Source organism: Vulpes vulpes, chromosome 14 (assembly GCF_048418805.1).
Source record: "Vulpes vulpes isolate BD-2025 chromosome 14, VulVul3, whole genome shotgun sequence".
NCBI classification, from domain to species: Eukaryota; Metazoa; Chordata; class Mammalia; order Carnivora; family Canidae; genus Vulpes; species Vulpes vulpes.
This window is the reverse complement of record NC_132793.1, coordinates 81392949-81414569: the sequence shown is the minus strand read 5'-3', so window position 1 is coordinate 81414569 and position 21621 is coordinate 81392949. Positions and strand designations below refer to the sequence as shown.

Sequence of the window (21621 nt, the reverse complement as noted above, 5' to 3'; positions counted from 1 at the left end):
TACATTTGAGTAACATATATACACTTACATGAAATAAGCTTTCAAATAGTTTTTAAAACTATGAATATATGAATATGCCTAAATATATTTTTTAAAAACAAATGGCCCTAATGTGTGTGTAAACTGTATTTTTCCATAGTACAATTAAAAGTGATCTATGAATCATTATTTTTCCAACTTGCATAGAGAACCTTTGGCATTAAGAGTTTTTGAAGCATGTCCAAGTTTTCACTTTCCTAAGTGGTGAGGTGAGATATGAACCCAGGCAGCTTGGCTCTAGGCTATGCTTCCATCAGAACACACTGGGTAAGGAAGCAGAAGAAATGATAGGGACAGTGGGTTTTGCAGTTCTTCCCTTAAGAACAACATAAAAAGATGAGGGGAATAAGTCTGAGTGGGTGGTCAGACATGAGCCACGATGCTTTCCTAGTCCTTGGTGCTTGTAGTCTTGAAGTTTATTGGAATGACCCCAATTTTTTAGAAACCTGGGTACAGTGAAGCAGCTTTGAAAGTTACCTCCTCTGCTTTCATGTTGCACTGTATCTCCAAGCATGTGGGATCCCAGAATCACTCCCAGTTCTGGCATCTGGAAGGCATTCAATACCATTTTTGAGGACTAGAGTCAACCCTGAATTGGACTACAATGGCATTTTCATCATTTAATTCCAATCCCTTTGTGAAAACAAAATAGCAATTGTTAGAGAGTGGAAGGCCATATTCCATTTTCAAATGAAAATATTAATGATGTATTTGCAGTCCATACAGAAATTCTAATTTCCCTAAATGCCAGTGAAATACTCTTAAACACCTATATAACAACCAAAATGGCTATCTGAGTACTGTACTGGTTATGAATTATAATTCTCCTTGACATTGCAGGGGACACATACTACAATGTAAAGAATAGAGAGATAATATTTAAAAGATAGTAGAGATACTATCTAAAATTGGGCCCAATTTTGCAATAGGTTTGGTAGGTCTGAAGACATGAACATCACAAACCTTGATGAGCTAAACTTTCCAGGAAAGGGAAGGTGATTGAAAAACATAATGCAACAAATGTAACATCTGACTGAGCCTATCAGTCAACTTTCTCTGTAACAAAACATCCTAAAATCTAGTGGGTTTATATTTTTCCTCATGCTTCTTGGGTTGGTTGGTCAAGTTGTCTGATCTAGGATGGCTAGGCTAGAGCTTCCTATAAATGATGGCATTACTCACCTGTCTGGGTTTTTGGCTTGATTTGAGCAGGGGCCATGAACATGTCTGACCATTTGTCTTATTTTCAGAAGATTGGCCTAGACTCATTCATTTGGTGGTTACAAGGATTCCCAAGGGCAGAAAGAGGGGTCAGCCCCAGCACTCAAAACTTTCCAAGTCCCTGTTTCTGTCAGATTTGCTATTGAGTCACATGGTCAAGGCTATGGACAAAGTAAAAGGAATTCTTATGGCTATTTTCACAAATAACTCACCAGACTATAATAAATACTTTCACCTTCCCCCTACCTATTAAACTTTTTGCTAATGGGCGTAGAAAGATTCGATATAGCAGATTTCCACTTGATAGTAAATTTGGATAAAAATGTTTGTGAACTGTTATAGTGAGTATTGAGACAGTGAGAGTTTGGATAGCAAGGATAGGTGCATTTACAAATGGAAAACCTGAAAGTGGCAGAAACTGTGTTTAAGAACAAACGTTATGAACACCTTTGTGTTTTACTTCTGACACTTTCATCTTGACATTTTGTCCCTAGATAAGATATCTGAGCAGCCTTTAATTAGCATGGGTCTGTGATTACCATTTTATAAAGAAAAATTCCAGTCACAGCCTTTACTAATATATTTATCCATCCATACCAGGCATTGTGCTAATGTGCTCAGGACCCAAGGAAAAGACATTTTGCTCCCTGGGAGTTTGTGTCTCCTGCAAACCCAATCTCCAAGTCCCTGTACTTTATTAATCAATCATTTTTCCATTTGATCTATGGTACAGGAAAGGGGAAAGTGTTAGGAAGTAATTTTCTGAGTTTTAGAAGTTACAAATTGATTTCATTAAGAAGCATAATTTTTATTCTGTTTTGTTAAAATGTTCTACATGCTGAAATAATTCATGGCCTATTTAGGAATCATTAAGCTCTCCAATTATTAAGACAAGTTCTGAACATAGGCTCTCCACAAGCATGATGTTTTAAATTGGGGGATTCTGCACATTTATCACATATTACATTTATTACTATTTTAAACACAATTTCACAGCTACTTATGAATTATATAAAATGCTTATTTGTAAGAATGGTTTTCTCCTCCTGCAGAAAGGAAAAATGATTAATAACATTACAAAGAAAGTTTATGAGGGACGTAAAATGTTTCTCTGTGGGTGGGAAGTGTTTCTTCAACATTTAGTCAAATATAGACACAATAAAACATCTTCCCCATGTACCACACACACCATCTGCATTATACCCTCTTGAGTTAGAGTTTATGGTACAGCTTCAGAATAAAGAGAATATCCTCCCAAACTCCACTACTTTCCCCAACCCCAGAGCATCATGGTGTGTTCCTTTCCCTTACAAAAAAAGTAATATAGGGAGTAGGGACAGGAATCCATGCCTCACTTTGCAAGCTGCAGCCTCACAGATCGTTTCTGATTACAGTGATCCCCCTTATCTGTGATTTCACTTTCTGTGGTTTCACTAGCCATTAGTCATCCTCAGTCCAGAAGCAGGTGACTCTCCTGATGTATCATCAGATCAGTAGTAGCTTAATGCCATGTCACAATGCTTCATCTCACACTTAGCTCCTCACATAGGTATTTTATCACCTCATATCATCACAAGAAGGATGACTATGTACAATAAGATATTTTGAGAGAGACCACAGTCATGTAACTTTTTTACAACATATTTGTTATAATTGTTCAGCTTTTAATAAATTATTATTGATCTCTTATGCTTAATTTATAAATTAAACTCTATCATAGGTATGTACATATGGGAAAAAAACACAGTATATACTATGGGTTCAGTACCATCCATGGTGTCAGGCATTCACTTGGGGTCTGGGAACATATTACCTTGAGGATGGGGGTGGGGGTTGACTGTACTTCATGTAGAATTCAAACATAAAAGTTGTTTCCAGTGGCAGGAAATAGAACATGTGTAGAAGTCATTCTATCTCATCTTTATTGCAAAAGTAAGACAAAAATGAATGATATGGAAAATTACTTTCAACAGTGAACAGCTAATGTAATCAGGAGTGTGGAAACATAAAAAGTTAGAATTGGAAGGGTCCTTACATTTAATCTACACCAACTACCCCATTTTATAGATGAGGAAACTGAGGCTGAGGAAGGTAACCGCATGTGGTTTGCAAACAAGGTGAACAAGGAGAGAACTTCTGTACCGGGGGTCTTCCTCTCGCATTGCCAGTGTCTTCTACCTCTAACAAGGTTTCTACCTCTAACTGCTCTCAGTCACCTCCAGGGAAGCAGGTTTTGACTGTGTGGTTTTAGAACATTTGGTACTTAGCAGCTGTTGTACTTGATGAACATTACTTAATCTCTTAGATTTCAGTTTACCTCCTGAGAGGAAGGTTTATTACAGTCTCTGTCTCAGCAATCATAGCCTGGAAGGTACAGAAGTATCTGCACCTCATAGGAGTGGCTTTGGGTGATGCTCTCTATCTTGCTATATAATTCACGGATTTCAAATCTGTATTTCAAAATATTTTATTGTGAAGGTATATAACCTGTGTATTAATGGGATTGGAGAACAGAGACAATAGGAGAGGAAGGGCAAAGAGGAGGGCCCTATCTGTAAGACACTTTTTGTTTTGCCATTTTTACACAATAAAAACAAACATTTGGAAAGTTTTACTTGGGTCCCAAAATTCAAGCTAAATTTGACACATAGAGTAACTGGTAAAATTCTTCAAGTTTTCTGAGCTTCAGCATTCCTACTATAATATGAAAAAGTTTTAAATTTTATGATTTTAGGTTCTTTCCAAAATATACTTGGGACCTTTATAGAAAGTATTCTTTATTTGGTATTATTGATCACATTGGTGGGCCTTGGCCTTGCTTGGAAGAACATTTTCATCTTTTTTCATTTCATTTTCATCCTCATTCTCTCATTTGATAAACTAGTGTTAAAGGAAAGAAGAAAATAACATAGTTCCCAGTGCAACTATAGCCTGTTACATAGTTAGCAGTCATCACTGTGAGGCTAAAACTCTGTCAACAAGGAGATAAGGTGCCCACTCTCCTCATCCAGTCTGTTCTGTCTGGCAGAATTGTTACTGTCTCATCCAGTAGGCTTTTGAACTTGTTTGGGGTCTCTTGGCTCATTTATCTGCATGGCTCATTCCTGTACCTCACTTAGGTCTTGGTTCTCAGTCACTTTCTCAATAGGAAGGCAGCACTTCCTCCCTGCATCCCCCACCCCTTTTCACCTCTTCCAGGGTACCAGTTGGTACAGGCTGGGCAGTGCTCCTCTTACAAACTTTTCTGGGTAACTTGGCACCCAAGGTATGTGTCTGGGATGAATCTCAACAGAGTGTCTGAGAGCCTGTGAAGGAGGAGTGATCTTCAAACACCATCCCAGAAATGGCATACCCCACTCTGCTCACATTTCACTTTATCACAGGTAAGGAGGCCAGACATAGCCCCAACAGAGGTAGAGGGAGATGCAGTTCTGTCATGTGCACATAGGGAAGGCTGCTTTGGTATTTGGCGAATCGGACCAATGACCACCATAAATCTGTATCTAGCTGCCAAATATTCTTGGTCTCTCATGTGTCAGGGAAGATACATCTCATCCTTCTTCAAATGAGACAACCCAAAAGGCCCACTCAGTCCCAGCCCCAAGATTAAGGTTATGTGTATGTGTGCTGGCATCCACATTAATTCACATAGTTTTCCCTGGTCTACTGGTTTCTAAACTACAAAGAAAAAGTATTTGACCTATCCCCACATGTGTAGAATAACTACAGTGACAGATAAGGTCCAGGATGATCACAATCAACCCACTAATTTGCAGCAATTCTGAGACCCCACTGGACAGATCCTGAGTGGGCTGTTCCCTGGAAGAAAGATCTTCTTTGATTAAATGTTAATTCTGCTCCCAGGGTACGGCTCCCTAGGATTCTTCTCCCTGGCTCTTGACTCCATTGTTTGAGAATCTATTCTTTTCCTGCTAACTGCTATAACCACGGGAAAGTGGGCATTGGGGAAGAAGCCCACACCAAGTTCTAATCAGCTTCTCCAGGCCACAATCTGCCCTTTATAGATAAGAATGCAAGAGTGTATCTCATTCTCAAATAATCACATACATCTCTTCCTGACTTGATGTTCCTTTGGCACTAGAACTCTTTTTAAAACATAGTCAGCTTCTTACCTAATAGGAGAGTTTCACATGTGCATAGCCACATTCCCAGATCTTTTGACAACACAATTCTAGGGTCTATTTTGTGTCTTTGATTTTGCGTGCCACTGTCTCTCCCATCCTTTTGCTTTCAAATGAACTCTTTTTACTCTTCTCTTAAATTAAGTACAAATGCCATGGCCTTATCTGCCTTCAGTAGAATAATTATGCCTTGGTCTCTTATCCTGAAGCCACATTTTCACAATTCAGGATTTTATAGGGTGACAATTTAGTCCACTTAGAGATTTCTAGTTGTAGGTCTGTTTCTGCAAAGCTGAATTTGAATAGGTTTTTTAATTCTCAAAGCATTTCCTGATATTATGATTTACTGATGGGGATGAGAAGCATTTGCCTGTTCTAGCCTTGCAAGAACCTGTGTTGGCTTTATCTTTCTTTTCTCTTTCATAACTGCTTTCAGACTGGCCAATTATCTTCTGAGATAATTTCTTTCTTATGTTACCAAGCAAAATCAGTAGCAGTCAACACATTTTAATTAATGTTCCTTTTCCAACTTCTGCCCAAAGAGCTATATACTCATTAGACATGCTCTGCCTTATTGCAGGTGTCAACATTGCCAAACCCATGCATGACATGAGCCACCTTGCTTCCAGTCCTAAGCCAACACTATGTGTTATAATTTTGTTTCAGCACTCTTTATTAATAACAGATTTTATTTTTTATTTGTATTGAGATAAAATTGATATCTAACATATTAGTTTCAGATATACAAATAATGATTTCATTTATGTGTATATTGCAAAATAGTCACTGCAATAAATCTAGTTAACATTTGTCACCACACATAGAAATATTTTTTCTGCGATGAGAACTTTTAAGATCTATTCTTAGTGACTTTTGATTATGCAACACAGTATTGTCAACCATAGTCACAATGCTGTACATTACATTCCTGCAACTTATTCATCTCATAACAGGAAGTTTGTACCTTTTGATTCACTTCATACTTTTTCCCACCTCTGCTCCCAGACCCTACCCCTGTAATCCACCAGTCTGTTCTCTGAATCCATGACTTCAGTTTTTTGTTTGTTTAGTTTTATTTTGTTTTAGTTTCCACATATAAGTGAGATTATAGTTTCTTTATCTGACTTATTTTACTTGTTTTAGCACTGTTTGAAACTCATTTTATTTATTTATTTTTAAAGATTTTTAAAGATTTGTTTATTTTGAGAGAGACAGTATATGCATGAGTGGGGGAAGGGGCAGAGGAGGGAGAGAATTCTAAGCAGACTCCCCAGTTGTGCAGAGCCGGATATGGGGCACAATCTCATTACCCTAAGATCATGACCTGAGCCAAAATCAAATAGTCTGATGATTAATTGAGTGAGCCACCCAGGTGCCCCAAAATCCATCTTAAAATTAGTATACAACAGGAACTAACACATATACATGCACACACATGCAAACTTCCTCTTAGTTTCCCTCTCTCCGTGCGTTTCCAAGGTTAGAGTTTGTTAATGAAAGACATATGCGAAGTTCTGGAATGCAATAATGAAGCAGAAGCTATTATTCCCCAGAAGCATGTTTAGGTGGACCCATAGAGTTGAGGATTTGAAGAGGACCCTCTGGATGTTGAGATTTCATTCAGCTCTGGAAGCTCCCACAGTAACCTGCTCCCAGCTGCTGCTTCCAGCATTTGTTTCCCCAGATGCTCAAATACTTAATTAAGCAAGACTCAGACAGATTTTGTGTACATAATTCTTTCCACATTGGATACCTGGATAATTTTTTTCTTTTCTAGCTGGAATCCTAACTGATACACTGACCTCATTTTTCTGCTTGGTATGTGTAACCTTCAAATTTGTGGGGTTTTCTTTTTTCAGCTTAATTGTATGTTTAATTCCCAGGCTAGAATATGAGCTCCGTGAAGGGGGAAGTTTTTTTGTCAGCACAGTGCTGGGTTTTCAGTGGTTTACAGGGCATGGCAGACAATGTAGCAAAGAGATGATGAATGAATGGATTAGTTAATAGAAAGTAGAATCTAGTCAATTGAATTATCTACCTCAGAAAGGTTCTTGAGCTGGAAACTTGATGGAAAAGATTAATGTAGGTTTCATTGAAAAGTACTGAACCCATACTCTGTAAGAGTAATTTATTATATCTAATATGTAAATAAAACCGAAAGGTATAAAAATCTCTAACAGTCTGCTTCTAGATTGTCTTTACTATGGACTTAATTGATGACAATCTTTTAAACTGTGTTTAGGGAAAGAGCTTCTGAGGTAGTCCAGTCTCAGAACATTTCTCTGGGTCTCATGGTGAAATTAGTCCTATCCCACATCTAATGGTTGCAGCAAAACCTTATTCTGTGCTGGGAATACCAAATGGTTTCAAGTTACGGAGGTCATGTGATCCCCACCAGCCTTCTACTGAATCAGGGTTTGGCTTGGGTGTCTGTTTCCTTCATAGTTCTTTGTTGTTGCTTGTTTCTTACTTTTATTTTTTATTTGGGTTGTGTTGCTTGTAAGGCTTCTAAGTAAAAATGGGAATTATTATATAAACTAATACTTATGGATCAATGCCAGACACTAAGGGTTTTTCATTTAATCATTTCTTTTCTTTTTTATAACCCATTTAGGGGGTGGGCATTTTACCCATTTTACCAATTGGAACGAGGCTTTAATAGGTCATATTACCCGGTAAAGCTGTACTTGTGAATGCAGGGGGATCTGCATCTGTGCTCTGAATTATGGTCTACTACCACTTGGCCAATTATCACATTTTATATGTTTATTACAATTTAAGACTTACAGAATCTTTTTTTTACATATGTTATCACATTATTGACTAATAATCCTGCTTACCATTTGTTAAAATGTTTACCATGTTGAGCCAGGCACTATACTAAGCATTAACAGAAAGGGACGAGGGGGATAATGGTGTAAACGTGGAAGAAAACGAACTTTTGACAAAGAAAATGAAGATACAGAAAATTCATTAATGAAACCACTTTGCCTCTCCTCTTGCTCTGTTTCAGGAATACCAAATTGACATATTTTTTGCTCAGACCTGGACAGACAGTCGCCTTCGATTCAATAGTACAATGAAAATACTTACACTGAACAGCAACATGGTGGGATTAATATGGATTCCAGATACAATCTTCCGCAATTCTAAAACTGCCGAGGCTCACTGGATCACCACCCCGAATCAGCTCCTCAGAATATGGAATGACGGGAAAATTCTTTATACTTTAAGGTAAGATGTTGATGGATTTTTAATCTCCGATGGGCTGATAATTTAGATCATCAGATAGGACCCTGTTCTCACTTCTGAGTTCTATAACTTCTCATGTTCGACACGCAATAGCATCCTGAAAAAGTTTGTCTTAATGCCACTATGTGCAAAAATAAAGGCATGCAAATGACCTGCAATGAATATAAACTCATTCCTTCATCAGAATCCATTTCTGCTGGAAGTGGATTCTGGAAATTGTCTTTAATATATTTAACTCATGGGTCCACTCAGGAAAATAAAGATGTCTTGGTGTATTACTTAACAAATATAATCATAGCCAAATTTAAGACCACAGGGGGAAAAAGAGCACAGAAAACATTCCCTAGTGCATCCCTAATAGAAGTGGCAGCTACAGTGTAATGAGAGTCTTCCTGGGGGTCAGGCAGTCCTTACAAAACTGGGGAAGGTAAGAGAAACTGCACTTCAAATAAGTGAACTGACTTGCTGTCCAAAGATATCACTAGGAACTAGTGTTACCAGAGTTTAAAGCTGTGTCTGTATCTCTTAGAATTCTTTCCATTAGAGTGATCCAAGACTAACTGCACACCCAACTGTAATATACCACACATACCAACATCCCTGCACCTGGGCCAGCCTTTCTGTTGTCTAGACAATAGGATCAGGACAGTACCCCAGACAATTTGTCCCCATTGCTTAGTACTATCTAGGAGCACTAGATATTTTCTCTCTCTTCTAACACTTTTTCTCACCACCTCTGAAGCACCGTGGCTCCTCCCTGTATCTCCTACTCCTGCTTTTGTGCTGCCTTTTCTCATTCTGCTCTTTCTGCCTCAGGACTTCCTCATTACTTCACTCACGTTCCTCTCTCCTGCTGGTTTAGTTCATCCATTCCCACTACTATGCTGAGGTTTCCCACATGCCTACTTCAAACCCAGAACTTCCCTTCTGGGCTCCAGATGCTTGGAGCCACCTGCCCAAAAGATGCCTCCTACTGAGCGTCTCAAATGCATGGCAAATTCAGCATGCCTCAGGAGAAGATTACTTCTCTAATTCTTCTGACACATGTGTCTTCCTGGCTCAGTGAAGCCCACCACCACCCCCTGGGGACTTCTTTTCTCTTTTCCCCACATTCAGTACTTGAGCTGTTAATTGCAGGTGACTTTTGGCCATGCAGAGAAATGTGTAACTCAGAATGGTAAACAAATATCCACAGCACAAATAAAAGTAGAAAGAAAATAAAATAGATTAAAATAGAAAGAAGTGGAAGATTAGAGAATTTCAACGTTCAGGGAAATAATAATTTTGGCAGGCTGGGAACAGCAGCAACAAATCCACAGCAGGAAACTCTCCTGATGGATTACATTTAGAGAGCTGGAGTCTGTAACAGGTGTTTCCACATCAGTCTTAAAAGAGTGTGGATGAGACTTTGAAGTGAAGATGAGCCTCAGAATGGGGGCATGGCCTATGCTAGCATCCTTCATAGAAACTCTGGTCGCAGGGTTTTCTGGTCTGGAAGGATTCAGTATACACACTTGTATAGCCACCACCTCCTTAGTCAAATGAGGGAGTTGTCCAAATATGAAGTCCCTTCTACAGGTAGATTAGTTTGGCATTATACCTATTTAGACAAATACACCAATTTCAAAATGGAAGAAGGTTTTAATTCAATGAAACAGATTGAAGATGAAGACATATAAAATAACAGGGTTTTTTTTTGTTGTTTTGTTTTGTTTTATTTTTTGTCTCCTCTCTGACTTGGCTTATTTTTCTAGTCATACTTTGGAATTTTAGTAATTGAAATTCTCTATGCTACCAATAGTTAGAACAAAATGACACAAAAGCCACTAAATGGTATCCCTGAATGGATGGCACCACTGCCAAGAGTGAGTTAAGTGCAATGCTCCCACTCTCCAATTGTGGTAAAGTGACTGTTCCTTGACCTTGACCTGGGACTTTTCTGGGTTTCTCCTGGTTGACCTCAGGAGTAATCCTTGGCTCTCCTGCAGGCTCACCATAAATGCAGAGTGCCAGCTGCAGCTGCACAACTTCCCTATGGATGAGCATTCCTGCCCACTGATTTTCTCCAGCTGTGAGTACCAACTTGGGGTATAAATATTGTGTAAAGGAATGTCTATCTTCTGTTGATTTATGGCAGATGGTCATAAGATTGCATGCATTGCTCTGCAACAGAAAAAAATGGATAATGGTTTTGGTATTAGACATGTGGGGTTTTCACTCTATTATGTAGGATGCATATTACAAAATAGGTAGCTTTGAAAAAGTTGTAAGCAACTTGACCATTACTTATAATATTGAGAGTCAGAAATTGGTAAACAGTAGACTTATCAAAGACCCTTATGCTAATGAGATGCACATATTATTTAGAAGTATACAAAATTGATTTGTTATATTTTCAGGTTTAATATCATCTTCAAACATCTTCAAACAGTATTTTGTCTTCTGAAAAGAAAGATAAAAATTTTTTATTTAAATATATTTATATTTGTCTTATGGTATTGTAGGATGCAATTTTTCAGTGTCTTATTTTCTAATATTTTACTTCTGATTAATATTAGCTAATGAGTAATCATTCACAAATTCTTCAAGACAATATCTAATGAATACAAGGATACATATAAAAGGAAATATCAAAATTATCAAAGGAAATATCAAACTGTGTTAATTTATAAAATCTTTTTTTAAATAAACTCCATATAGAACTATATCTGTAGAATTTAGGATAGTTCCTTGTGAATGTATTGATTACAAGTAACTAAATTTGACTCATAGAATCTAATTAATTTTACCTTCTTTCTATAAGATTGCATAGGGAGTTTGACAAATGTGATTCAAATCTCAGGCAGAAGTTTTAGGACTTCCTTCACTGGACACTATAGTGAAAGTATAAAAATGAAATAAGAGATGAACACATGGTACAGTTCATTTTAGGTACAGAAAAAGGCAAAGTAGAAAGTAAAATTCATAAACTCCTAGATTGGGTAAAAATATTTTTAGAGAGATTAGTTTAATTAGTTGAATTCCAATTTAAAATAATATATTTCCTCAAACCATTATGTTTGTTGATAACACAAATTTTTAATGCTTAGCAAGTAGATGGCTAATGTCTGTGAATGTATGGTAAATTTGCCTGTAGATTAATTTAGGCCTGTTGTTCTCTATTTATTTAATTACTGTAAAAGTTATGGAACGATTCAAATTGTCTATTTCTTTCTGAGTCAGTTTGGTGTATATGTATATAATTTCCTAGTGACTTCTCTACTCATTAGTGTTCTCAGTGAACCGAATTTAGCTCTGCAGATCCTTCCAATGCTCTGATATGCTATTCCTTCATCTATTTACCTTATAACTTCAGTGGTTGTTCTCATTATTGGACATCCTATTTTCTTTCTTTTTTTTACTTTTCCCAAACTTTTTAATGCTATTTGACAACATCTTATTTCCACACTAAATTTCTTTTTCTTTTTTTAATTTTTCTTTTTTTTAAATATTTTTTTATTGGAGTTCAATTTGCCAAAATGTAGTATAACACCCAGTACTCAATCTGTCAAGTGCTCCCCTCAGTGCCCATCACCCAAGCACCCCATCTCCCAGCCCACCTCCCCCTCCATTACCTCTTGTTTGTATCCCAGAGTTAGGAGTCTCTAAAGTTCCGTCTCCCTCTAAGATATTACCCACGCATTTTCTCTCCTTTCCCTTTATTCCCTTTCACTATTTTTTATATTCCCCAAATAAATGAGACAATATAATGTTTGTCCTTCCCTGATTGACTTACTTCACTCAGCATAATACCCTCCAGTTCCATCCACGTTGAAGCAAAAGGTGGGTATTTGTCGTTTCTAATGGCTGAGTAATATTCCATTGTATACAGAAACCACATCTTCTTTATCCATTCATCTTTCAGTGGACACTGAGGCTCCTTCCACATTTTGGCCATTGTGGACATTGCTGCTATAAACACTGAGGAGCAAGTGTATTGGCTTTTCACTGCATCTGTATCTTTGGAGTAAATCCCCAGCACTGCGATTACTGGGTCATAGGGTAGTTCTATTTTTAACCCTTTGAGGAAGCTCCACAGTTTTCCAGAGTGGCTGCACCAGTTCATATTCCCACCAACAGTGCAAGAGGGTCCCCCTCTCTCCACATCCTCTCCAAAATCTGTTGTTTCCTGTCTTGTTCATTTTGACCATTACCACTGGTGTGAGGTGGTATCTCATTGTGGTTTTAATTTGTATTTCCCAGATGGCAAATGATGCGGAGCATTTTCTCATGTGCTTGTTGGCCATGTGTATGTCATCTTTGGTGAAATTTCTGTTCATGACTTTTGCCCATTTCATGACTGGATTGTTTCTTTCTTTGCTGTTGAGTTTAATAAGTTCTTTATAGATTTTCGATTCCAGGCCTTTATCTGATAGGTCATTTGCAAATAGCCTCTCCCATTCTGTAGGTTGTCTTGTAGTTTTGTTGACTGTTTCTTTTGCTGTGAAGATGCTTTTAATCTTGAAGAAGTCTGCAAAGTTCATTTCTGCTTTTGTTTCCCTTGCCTTCATAGATGTATCTTGCAAGAAGTTGCTGTGGCCAAGTTCAAAAAAGGTGTTGCCTGTGTTCTCCTCTAGGATTTTGATGGAATCTTGTCTCACATTTAGATCTTTCATCCATTTTGAGTTTATCTTTGTGTGTGGTGCAAGAGAGTGGTCTAGTTCCATTCTTCTACACGTGGCTGCCCAATTTTCCCAGCACCATTTATTGAAGACTGCCATTTTTCCAGTGAATAGTCTTTCCTGCTATGTTGAATATTAGTTGACCATGAGTTAAGGGCCCATTTCTGGGTTCTCTATTGTGTTATATTAACCTATGTGTCTGTTTTTGTGCTAGTACGACACTGTCTTGATGATCACAGCTTTGTAGTACAACCTGAAATTCGGAATTGTTATCCCCCAGCTATGGTTTTCTTTTCAATATTCCCCTGGCTATTCGGGGCCTTTTCCGATTCCACACAAATCTTAGGATGATTTGTTCCAACTCTCTGAAGGAAGTCCATGGTATTTTGATAGGGATTTCATTAAATGTGTAAATTGCCCTGGGTAGCATTGATATTTTCACAATATTATCTCCCAATCCATGAGCATGGGATATTTTTCCATCTCTTTGTGTCTTCCTCAATTTCATTCAGAAGTGTCCTGTAGTTTTTAGGGGATAGATTCTTTACCTCTTTGATTAGGTTTATTCCTAGGTATCTTATACTTTTGGGTACACTTGTAAATGGGATTGACTCCTTAATTTCTCTTTCTTCAGTCCCATTGTTAGTGTATAGAAATGCCACTGATTTCTGGGCATTGATTTGTATCCTGCCAACTGCCAAATTGCTGTATGAGTTCGAGCAATCTTGAGGTGGAGTCTTTTGGCTTTTTCTCTGTACAGTATCATGTCATCTGCAGTGAGGGAGAGTTTGACTTCTTTTTTGCCCATTTGAATGCCTTTTATTTCTTTTTGTTGTCTGATTGCCGAGACTAGGACTTCTAGTACTATGTTGAATAGCAGTGCTGAGAGTGGAACCCTCCCTGTCTTGTTCCTGATCTTAGGGGAAAGAGTCCCAGTGTTTCCCCTTTGGTATGATATTTGCTGTGGGCTTTTTGTAAATGGCTTTTAAGATGATGAGAAATGTTCCCTCTATCCCTACACTCTGAAGAGTTTCATCAGGAATGGATGGTGTATTTTTGTCAAATGCTTTCTTTGCATCCATTGAGAGGATCATACAGTTCTTGTTTTTTCTCTTGTTGATATGATCTATCACGTTGATTACTTTACGAGTGTTTTTGAACCAGCCTTGCATCCCGGGGATAAATCCCACTTGGTCATGGTGAATAATCTTCTTAATGTACTGTTGGATCCTATTGGCTAGTATCTTATTGAGAATTTTGCATCTGTGTTCATAAGGGATATGGTGGGGTCTCAATTCCTTTTGGTGGGGTCTTTGTCTGGTTTTGGAATTAAGGTGATGCTGGCCTCATGAAAAGAGTTTGGAAGTATTCTATCCCTTTCTATCTTTTGTAACAGCTTTTTTAGAATAGGTATGGTTTCTTCTTTAAACGTTTGATAGAATTCCCCTGGGAAGCCATCTGGCCCTGGACTTTTGTGTCTTGGGAGGTTTTTGATGACTGCTTCAATTTCCTCCCCAGTATTTGGCCTGTTCAGGTTTTCTATTTCTTCCTGTTCCAGTTTTGGTAGTTTGTGGTTTTCCAGAAATGCGTCCATTTCTTCTACTTTGCCTAATTTATTGGCATATAGCTGTTCATAATATGTTTTTAAGATCGTTTGTATTTCCTTGGTATTGGTGGTGATCTCTCCTTTTTCATTCATGATTTTATTAATTTGAGTCTTTTCTCTTTTGTTTTTAATAAGGCTGGCTAACGGTTTATCTATCTTTTTAATTCTTTCAAAGAATCAACTCCTGGTTTTGTTGATCTGTTCTACAGTTCTTCTAGTCTCTATTTCATTGAGGTCTTCTCGAATTTTTATTAACTCTCTTCTTCTGCCTGGTGTAGGTTTTATTTGCTGTTCTTTCTTCAGTTCCTTTAGGTGCAAGATTAGCTTGTGTATTTGAGTTTTTTCCGATTTTGGGGGAATGCTTGTACTGCGATGGATTTCCCTCTTAGGACTGCTTTTGCTGTATCCCAAAGATTTTGAATGGTTGTATCTTCATTCTCATTAGTTTCCATGAATCTTTTTAATTCTTCTCTAATTTCCTGGTTGAGCCTTTCATCTTTTAGCAGGATGCTCTTTAAACTCCAAGTGTTTGAGTTTCTTCCAAATTTCTTCTTGTGATTGAGTTCTAATTTCAAAGCATTATGGTCTGAAAATATGCAGGGGACAATCCCAGTCTTTTGGTATCAGTTGAGACCTGATTTGTGACCCCGTACGTGGTCCATTCTGGAGAAAATTCCATGTGCATTTGAGAAGAATGTGTATTCATTTGCTTTTGGATGTAAAGTTCTGTAAATATCTGTGAAATCCATCAGGTCCACTGTATCATTTAAAGCTCTTGTGTTTTTGGAGATGTTGTACTTAGAGGATCTGTCATTTGAAGAAAGCGCTGCCTTGAAGTCTTGCAGTATTAGTATTACCTAAGTATGTCTTAACTTTGGTATGAATTGATTGATATACTTGGCAGCTCCCACATTAGGGGCATAAATATTCATGATTGTTAGGTCTTCTTGTTGGAGAGACACCTTAAGTGTGATATAGTGTCCCTCTTCAGCCCTTACTACAGTCTTTGGGATAAACTTTAATGTATCTGATATTGGATGGCTACCCCAGCTTTCTTTGGAGGACCATTTGAATGGTAAATTGTTCTCCAACCTTTCATTTTCAGGCAGTAGGTGCCCTTAGGTCTAAAATGCGTATCTTGTAGACAGCAAATAGATGGGTCTTGCTTTTTTATCCAGTCTGAAACCCTGTGTCTTTTGATGGGATCATTAAGCCTATTCACTTTCAGAGTTACTATTGAAAGATATGAATTTAGTGTCATCATAATACCTATTCAGTGTCTGTTTTTGTGAATTATTTCTTTGGGCATCTTCTTTCTTTTACAGAGTCCCCCTTAACATTTCTTGCAGAGCTGTTTTGGCGGTCACATATTCTTTCAGTTTCTGCCTATCTTGAAGCTCTTTATCTCTCCTCTTATGAATGAAAGTTTTTCTGGATAAAGTGTTCTTGGCTGCATGTTCTTCTCATTTAGGACCTCAAATATATCCTACCAGCCCTTTCTGGCCTGCCAGGTCTCTGTCGAGAGTCTGCTGTGAATCTACTATTTTCTCCCCATATAAGTTAGGGATCTCTTGTCCCTTGCTGCTCTAAGGGTTTTCTCTTTATCTTTGGAATTTGCAAGTTTCAGTCTTACATGTCAAGGTGTTGAACAGTTTTTATTGATTTAAGGGGGCGACCTCTGTATCTCCTGGATCTGAATACCTGTTTTCCTCCCCAAATTAGGGAAGTTCTCAGCTATGATTTGTTCAAATATGCTTTCTGGTCCTCTATCCCTCTCGACGCCCTCTGGAACCCCAATTAAACTGGGATTTTTCCTTCTGAGGCTGTCATTTATTTCCCTTAACCTTTCCTCACGGTCTTTTAGTGGTTTTTCTCCTTTTTTCTCAGCTTCCTTCCTTGCCATCTACTTGTCTTCTATGTCACTCACTCTTCTCCCTCATTAACCCTCATTGTTAGGCCCTCCTGTTTGGATTGCATCTCATTTAATTGATTTTTAATTTCAGCCTGATTAGTTCTAAAGTTTGCTGTCATGAAGTCTCTTTAATCCTTTATGCTTTTTTTCCAGAGCCACCAGTAGCTTTATAATTGTGGTTCTGAATTGGCTTTCTGACATCAAATTGTAATCCATATTCTGTAACTCTGTGGCAGAAAGTACTGTTTCTGATTCTTTCTTTTATGGTGAATTCTTCTTTCCAGTCATTTTGCTCAGTGCAGAATGGCTGTATGAACAGGCTATGTCAAGAATATGAACCACGAACTAAGTAAATTTCACCCTAGATGATTCTGCTGAGGTCAGAGACCAGAAATTGAAAACAAAGATCAGAACAAAATAAAACAAAAGGACCACTAAAGTGAAAAACAAATTTTAAAACAAAGTAGTAAAACATAGAAGGCTAGGAATCCTAAAGAAGAGGATAAAAAAAAAAAAAAAACAGAAAAAGGAAAAAAAAAGGATAAGAAAAAAAGTGGGGACTGGAGATGGTGGTGACAACGTTGTAGTGATGGAAGAATGTAGTCTACCTGAGGCGTTTTAGAGGATCATCCTCTTGTTTCTAAGTATATTAAGTTCTGTATGTAGAAGACGTTCAGTTCCAAATTTATATTAACCAGAAATACTTGCAGAGTGCCCCAACATTGATCACTAAAACATAAATGAGATAAAAAGGGGGGCAGAATGTGAATGAGGAGTCTCACAGAATGAACCAGCACAGTAAACAACTTGGTTCTGGGTGCATACTTGTCATGTTTCCGTAGGTATTAATTCTGCCATTGTAGAACAAAATGAGGCAGAGAAAAGAAAAAAACACAAAGAAAAACAAAACAAAACAAAACATATATTGTATATCTCCCCAAATTAAATTGAGTATGTTGAAGGGAATGTAGAAGTGGAAAATATATCTAGGACCTGTAATTGTAGAAATATGAAAGTCAAAAAGGAAGAATATTAAAAATGAAGAGGTGGTAAAATATTGTAGTTAAGGTGGGAAAAGAGAAAGAAAATTTGGTATGTATAGTCTGATATAAAAATGAGTTGTACTGGAAAAAGCAAGATAAAAAAGAGGGGTACCCTCTGGTGCTATATACTGTAAATCCCTCGACTTCCCATGGAGCATTCCAGGGCTGTTTGGTTAAGAACTTGCTCTTCGGGATCCCTGGGTGGCCCAGCGGTTTGGCGCCTGCCTTTGGCCCAGGGTGCGATCCTGGTAGACCCGGGATCGAATCCCACGTCGGGCTCCCAGTGCATGGAGCCTGCTTCTCCCTCTGCCTGTGTCTCTGCCCCTCTCTCTCTCTCTGTGACTATCATAAAAAAAAAAAAAGAACAACAACAACAAAAAAGAACTTGCTCTTCCCTTGTCCTTCCTGCTGGTCTCCTGGGGGAGGGGCCTGCTGTGCTGACTCTCAGGTGTGTGTACCTGGGGGAGCTGCCCTACCCCCTGCCAGGTGCCGGGTCCAGTGGCAGCTGTTTATCCTGTGAGGCCCCTGTTCCCTGGGAGCCTTGCCCTCCGAGGCACATGGTGACACCAAGAGGAACAACAACACTGGCGGCAGCCAGCTCTCCATCTCTGGAGTCAGCTCCCACAGTAACTACCACAGCTCCCAGGCGGCATCGGCCTGGATGCTCCAGGGGCAGCGTTGGGGCACTGATCTGCACTGCTCAGGGTGCCTGGCAGCAGGAGAGTCCTCGCTGCCCTGTGCCCTCCCTGCCTCTGTTTGTCCTTGGGGGAGCACAGGATCCTGGGCTGTGTCCCCTGGTGCCCTGGAAAACGGGGCCTGTGCTGCTGGAAATTTGATCCTGGGGCTGTGGCTCCCGAATGAAGCAGGGCACAGACCTCTCTGCCGGGAGCTGCCCCCTGATGGACCGGCTTCTCCAGAGGCCCCACGGGGCATGTGCTCCAGTCCTTTACCGAGATCGGCCGCATTGTGTGGGGCGCTCTCCCCTGGGTACCCCTCCTCTATAAGTGACCCTGGGAGACTAGAGGCTCTACTGCCCCTCCTGCTATTCTGTTCGATTTCGCTGCTGAGCTCTTTTCGGTCTGGGAAGAATCCAGTGCAGATTTTTTTTAAAGTTCTGGCTTCTCTGCAGCTGGGCTTTCCTGTCCCAGAGGCTCCTTGCCTGGCTTTAGCCTGGCTCCTCATGGGGCCCCTCCCCCACTTGATTCTTTTTTTTTTTTTTCCTGCCTTCCTACCTTGTTAGAAGTGAAAACCCTTCTCTCTGTAGCATTCCAGATGTTCTCTCTAAATCTCAGGTCAAACTCTTAGGTTTTCAGGATGATTTGAAAGTAATCTAGGTAAGTTGGTGGGGCCAGGTGAGGTGAGGACCCTGCTCCTCGGCCATCTTGCCCTTCCCCCATACTCGCTAAATTTCTAATGTTGTCTTCCATTTTTTCAAATTTACAAAATTTTCCAATATCTCTGTGGGAGCAAGTTGCAGAATTTGTTGTTTTGTTTTATTCATTTACATGGTAACTTATTTACTTTTCTGTTCAATAAGTAATTTGTTCATTTGAGCTCATGTTTTTTGGAATTTTTTTTCTGTGGGATTTCTTTGGGATTTAGATTTAAAACGGGTTTTTCTAGGGATGCCTGGGTGGCTCAGTGGTTGAGCATCTGCGTTCAGCTCAGGGCATGATCCTGGAATCCCAGGATTGAGTCCCACAATGTACTCCCTGCATGGAGCCTGTTTTCTCTCTGCCTGTGTCTCTCCCTCTCTCTGTGTGTCTCTCATGAATAAATAAATAAAATCTTTAAATAAATAAAACAGGTTCTTCTAAAGAAGTTTTCCTCTGACTCTGCTTGGTGTCTCTATAACTTTAAAGTTTAAGCCTTGATTCATAGGTTACATAGTGTGAAGTCTAGCTACGTAACTGTGATTTTAGGCTGTGATTTTACATTCTTAGGAAGGATTTTTTTTTTCTTTTCTGTTATCCCAAGAGTGAAATCAGGACAAGGAATCTCCTTTTAGGGAGAATTTCTCCTGATTCTGCATCATGAGGTTATATCCTTTCCCTGTGGTAGCAACCCAAGTACCCAAGTGTCCATGGATATACATACTGTCTATATGAGGTACAGTTTAAATTTAAAGACAAATCATTTGAAAGTGAAATGATGAAATAAGATAGATCATGTAAATAACAGCCAAAAGAGAGTTGGATTAGTTATATTAATGTAAGACAAAATACATTAAAGAAAATTGTTATTGAGGCAAAAAGACTTTTTATAATAATAAATAAAATGTGCCAGCACATCAAGAAACTCACAGTAATAACAAACATGCATGCATCTAATAATAGGGAATTAAAATACGTAAAGCAAAAATTGACAGACCTGAAGGGAAAAACAGATATTTTGACAATAATAGATACTTTAATAACTCACTTTCAAAAATGGAGAAAAACTATAAATAGAAGGTTTGGCAGGGAAACAGAAGACTTGAAAAATACTTCAAAGCAACTAGATCTAATAGATATCTATAGAACACTCAACTGAACAACAGAATACACATTGTTCTTAAGTGCACATGAGGCTTTCTGCAAGATAAGCCATATAATGAAACATGTCAATAAATTCAAAAGTATTGAATTAACATTAGAGAGTACAAGATCAATATACAAACATTCATATTTCTATAAACTAGAAATGAAAACCTAGAAAATGAAATTAAGAAAACAATTACATCTACAAAAGTATCAAAAAGAATACAATATTTAAGAAAGAATTTCACAAAATAAATGTAAGACTTGTATGTTGAAAACTAAAAAAAATATCGATGAAAGAAAGGAAAGAAGATCTAAACAAACATAAAGGCATTTATGTTCATGAACTGAAACTTAATATTTTTAAGGTGGCAATGCTTTCCAAAATAAAGTGCAATACTTATCAAAACCTCAGCTGGCTCTTTTTCCCTGAAATTGCCAAGTTGATTCCAAAATCTGTGGGAAAATTCAATAAATCCATAATAGCCAAAACAATCTGGAAAGAAGAACAAATTTAGAGAACTCACATTTCTGATTTCAAAACTTACTACTAAGCTACAATAACTGAGACAGTGTGGTGTGGTGCTGCTGTAAAGATAGATATAAAGTTGTACTCAAATGCCCACCAATTGATTAACATAAACACAATTTGATATACTCATAAAATAGAATATCATTCCACCATAAGTAGATTTGGAAAAGAGACAAATATCCCATGCAGAAGAATTCCAAATAATTTATGTAGATATTCCACCCTCATGGAGGTGGAACATAACTCCTCACCCTTTCAGTCAAGGATGAGCATAGTGACTTCCTTCCAAGAGATTTATCATGTAAAGGGATAAAACGAGCTATTTTATAGTGGAGGTAACTGAGAGTCATTACCTTAGCTAGTTGATTAAGGTCAACATCAATAGTTATAAGTCATATTGATAATATATACCCTTGATGTGATGTGGTGATAATGGCACTTTAACCCTGTAGTCTCCCTCCTAAAAGCCCATAACCCCCATATAATCATAAGAAAAACACCAGGCAAATCCTAATTGAGGTACATTCTACAAAAACTTGAACAGTACTCTTCAAAACTGTCAATGCTATTGAGAGCAAGTTATGTCTGTGAAACCATCATAGCCAATGTGATACCTTGTATGGCATTCTGAAAGAGAAAAAGAGCATTAGAGGGAAACTGATGAAATCTGAAAAGAGAAGTATGGACATTAGTT

The 21621-nt window shown here is 38.3% G+C and overlaps 1 protein-coding gene across 2 annotated transcripts in view; it reads left to right on the top strand.

Annotated features, from left to right (window-relative positions):
• Window positions 1-21621, top strand: part of GABRG3 (gamma-aminobutyric acid type A receptor subunit gamma3) — a 675209-nt gene that overhangs the window by 327217 nt on the left and 326371 nt on the right. For both annotated transcript variants that reach the window (XM_072737022.1, XM_072737023.1), the window contains exons 4-5: window positions 8416-8636; window positions 10643-10725. In XM_072737022.1, the coding sequence (XP_072593123.1) occupies window positions 8416-8636; window positions 10643-10725 (304 nt within the window). The remainder of the gene's footprint in view (window positions 1-8415; window positions 8637-10642; window positions 10726-21621) is intronic.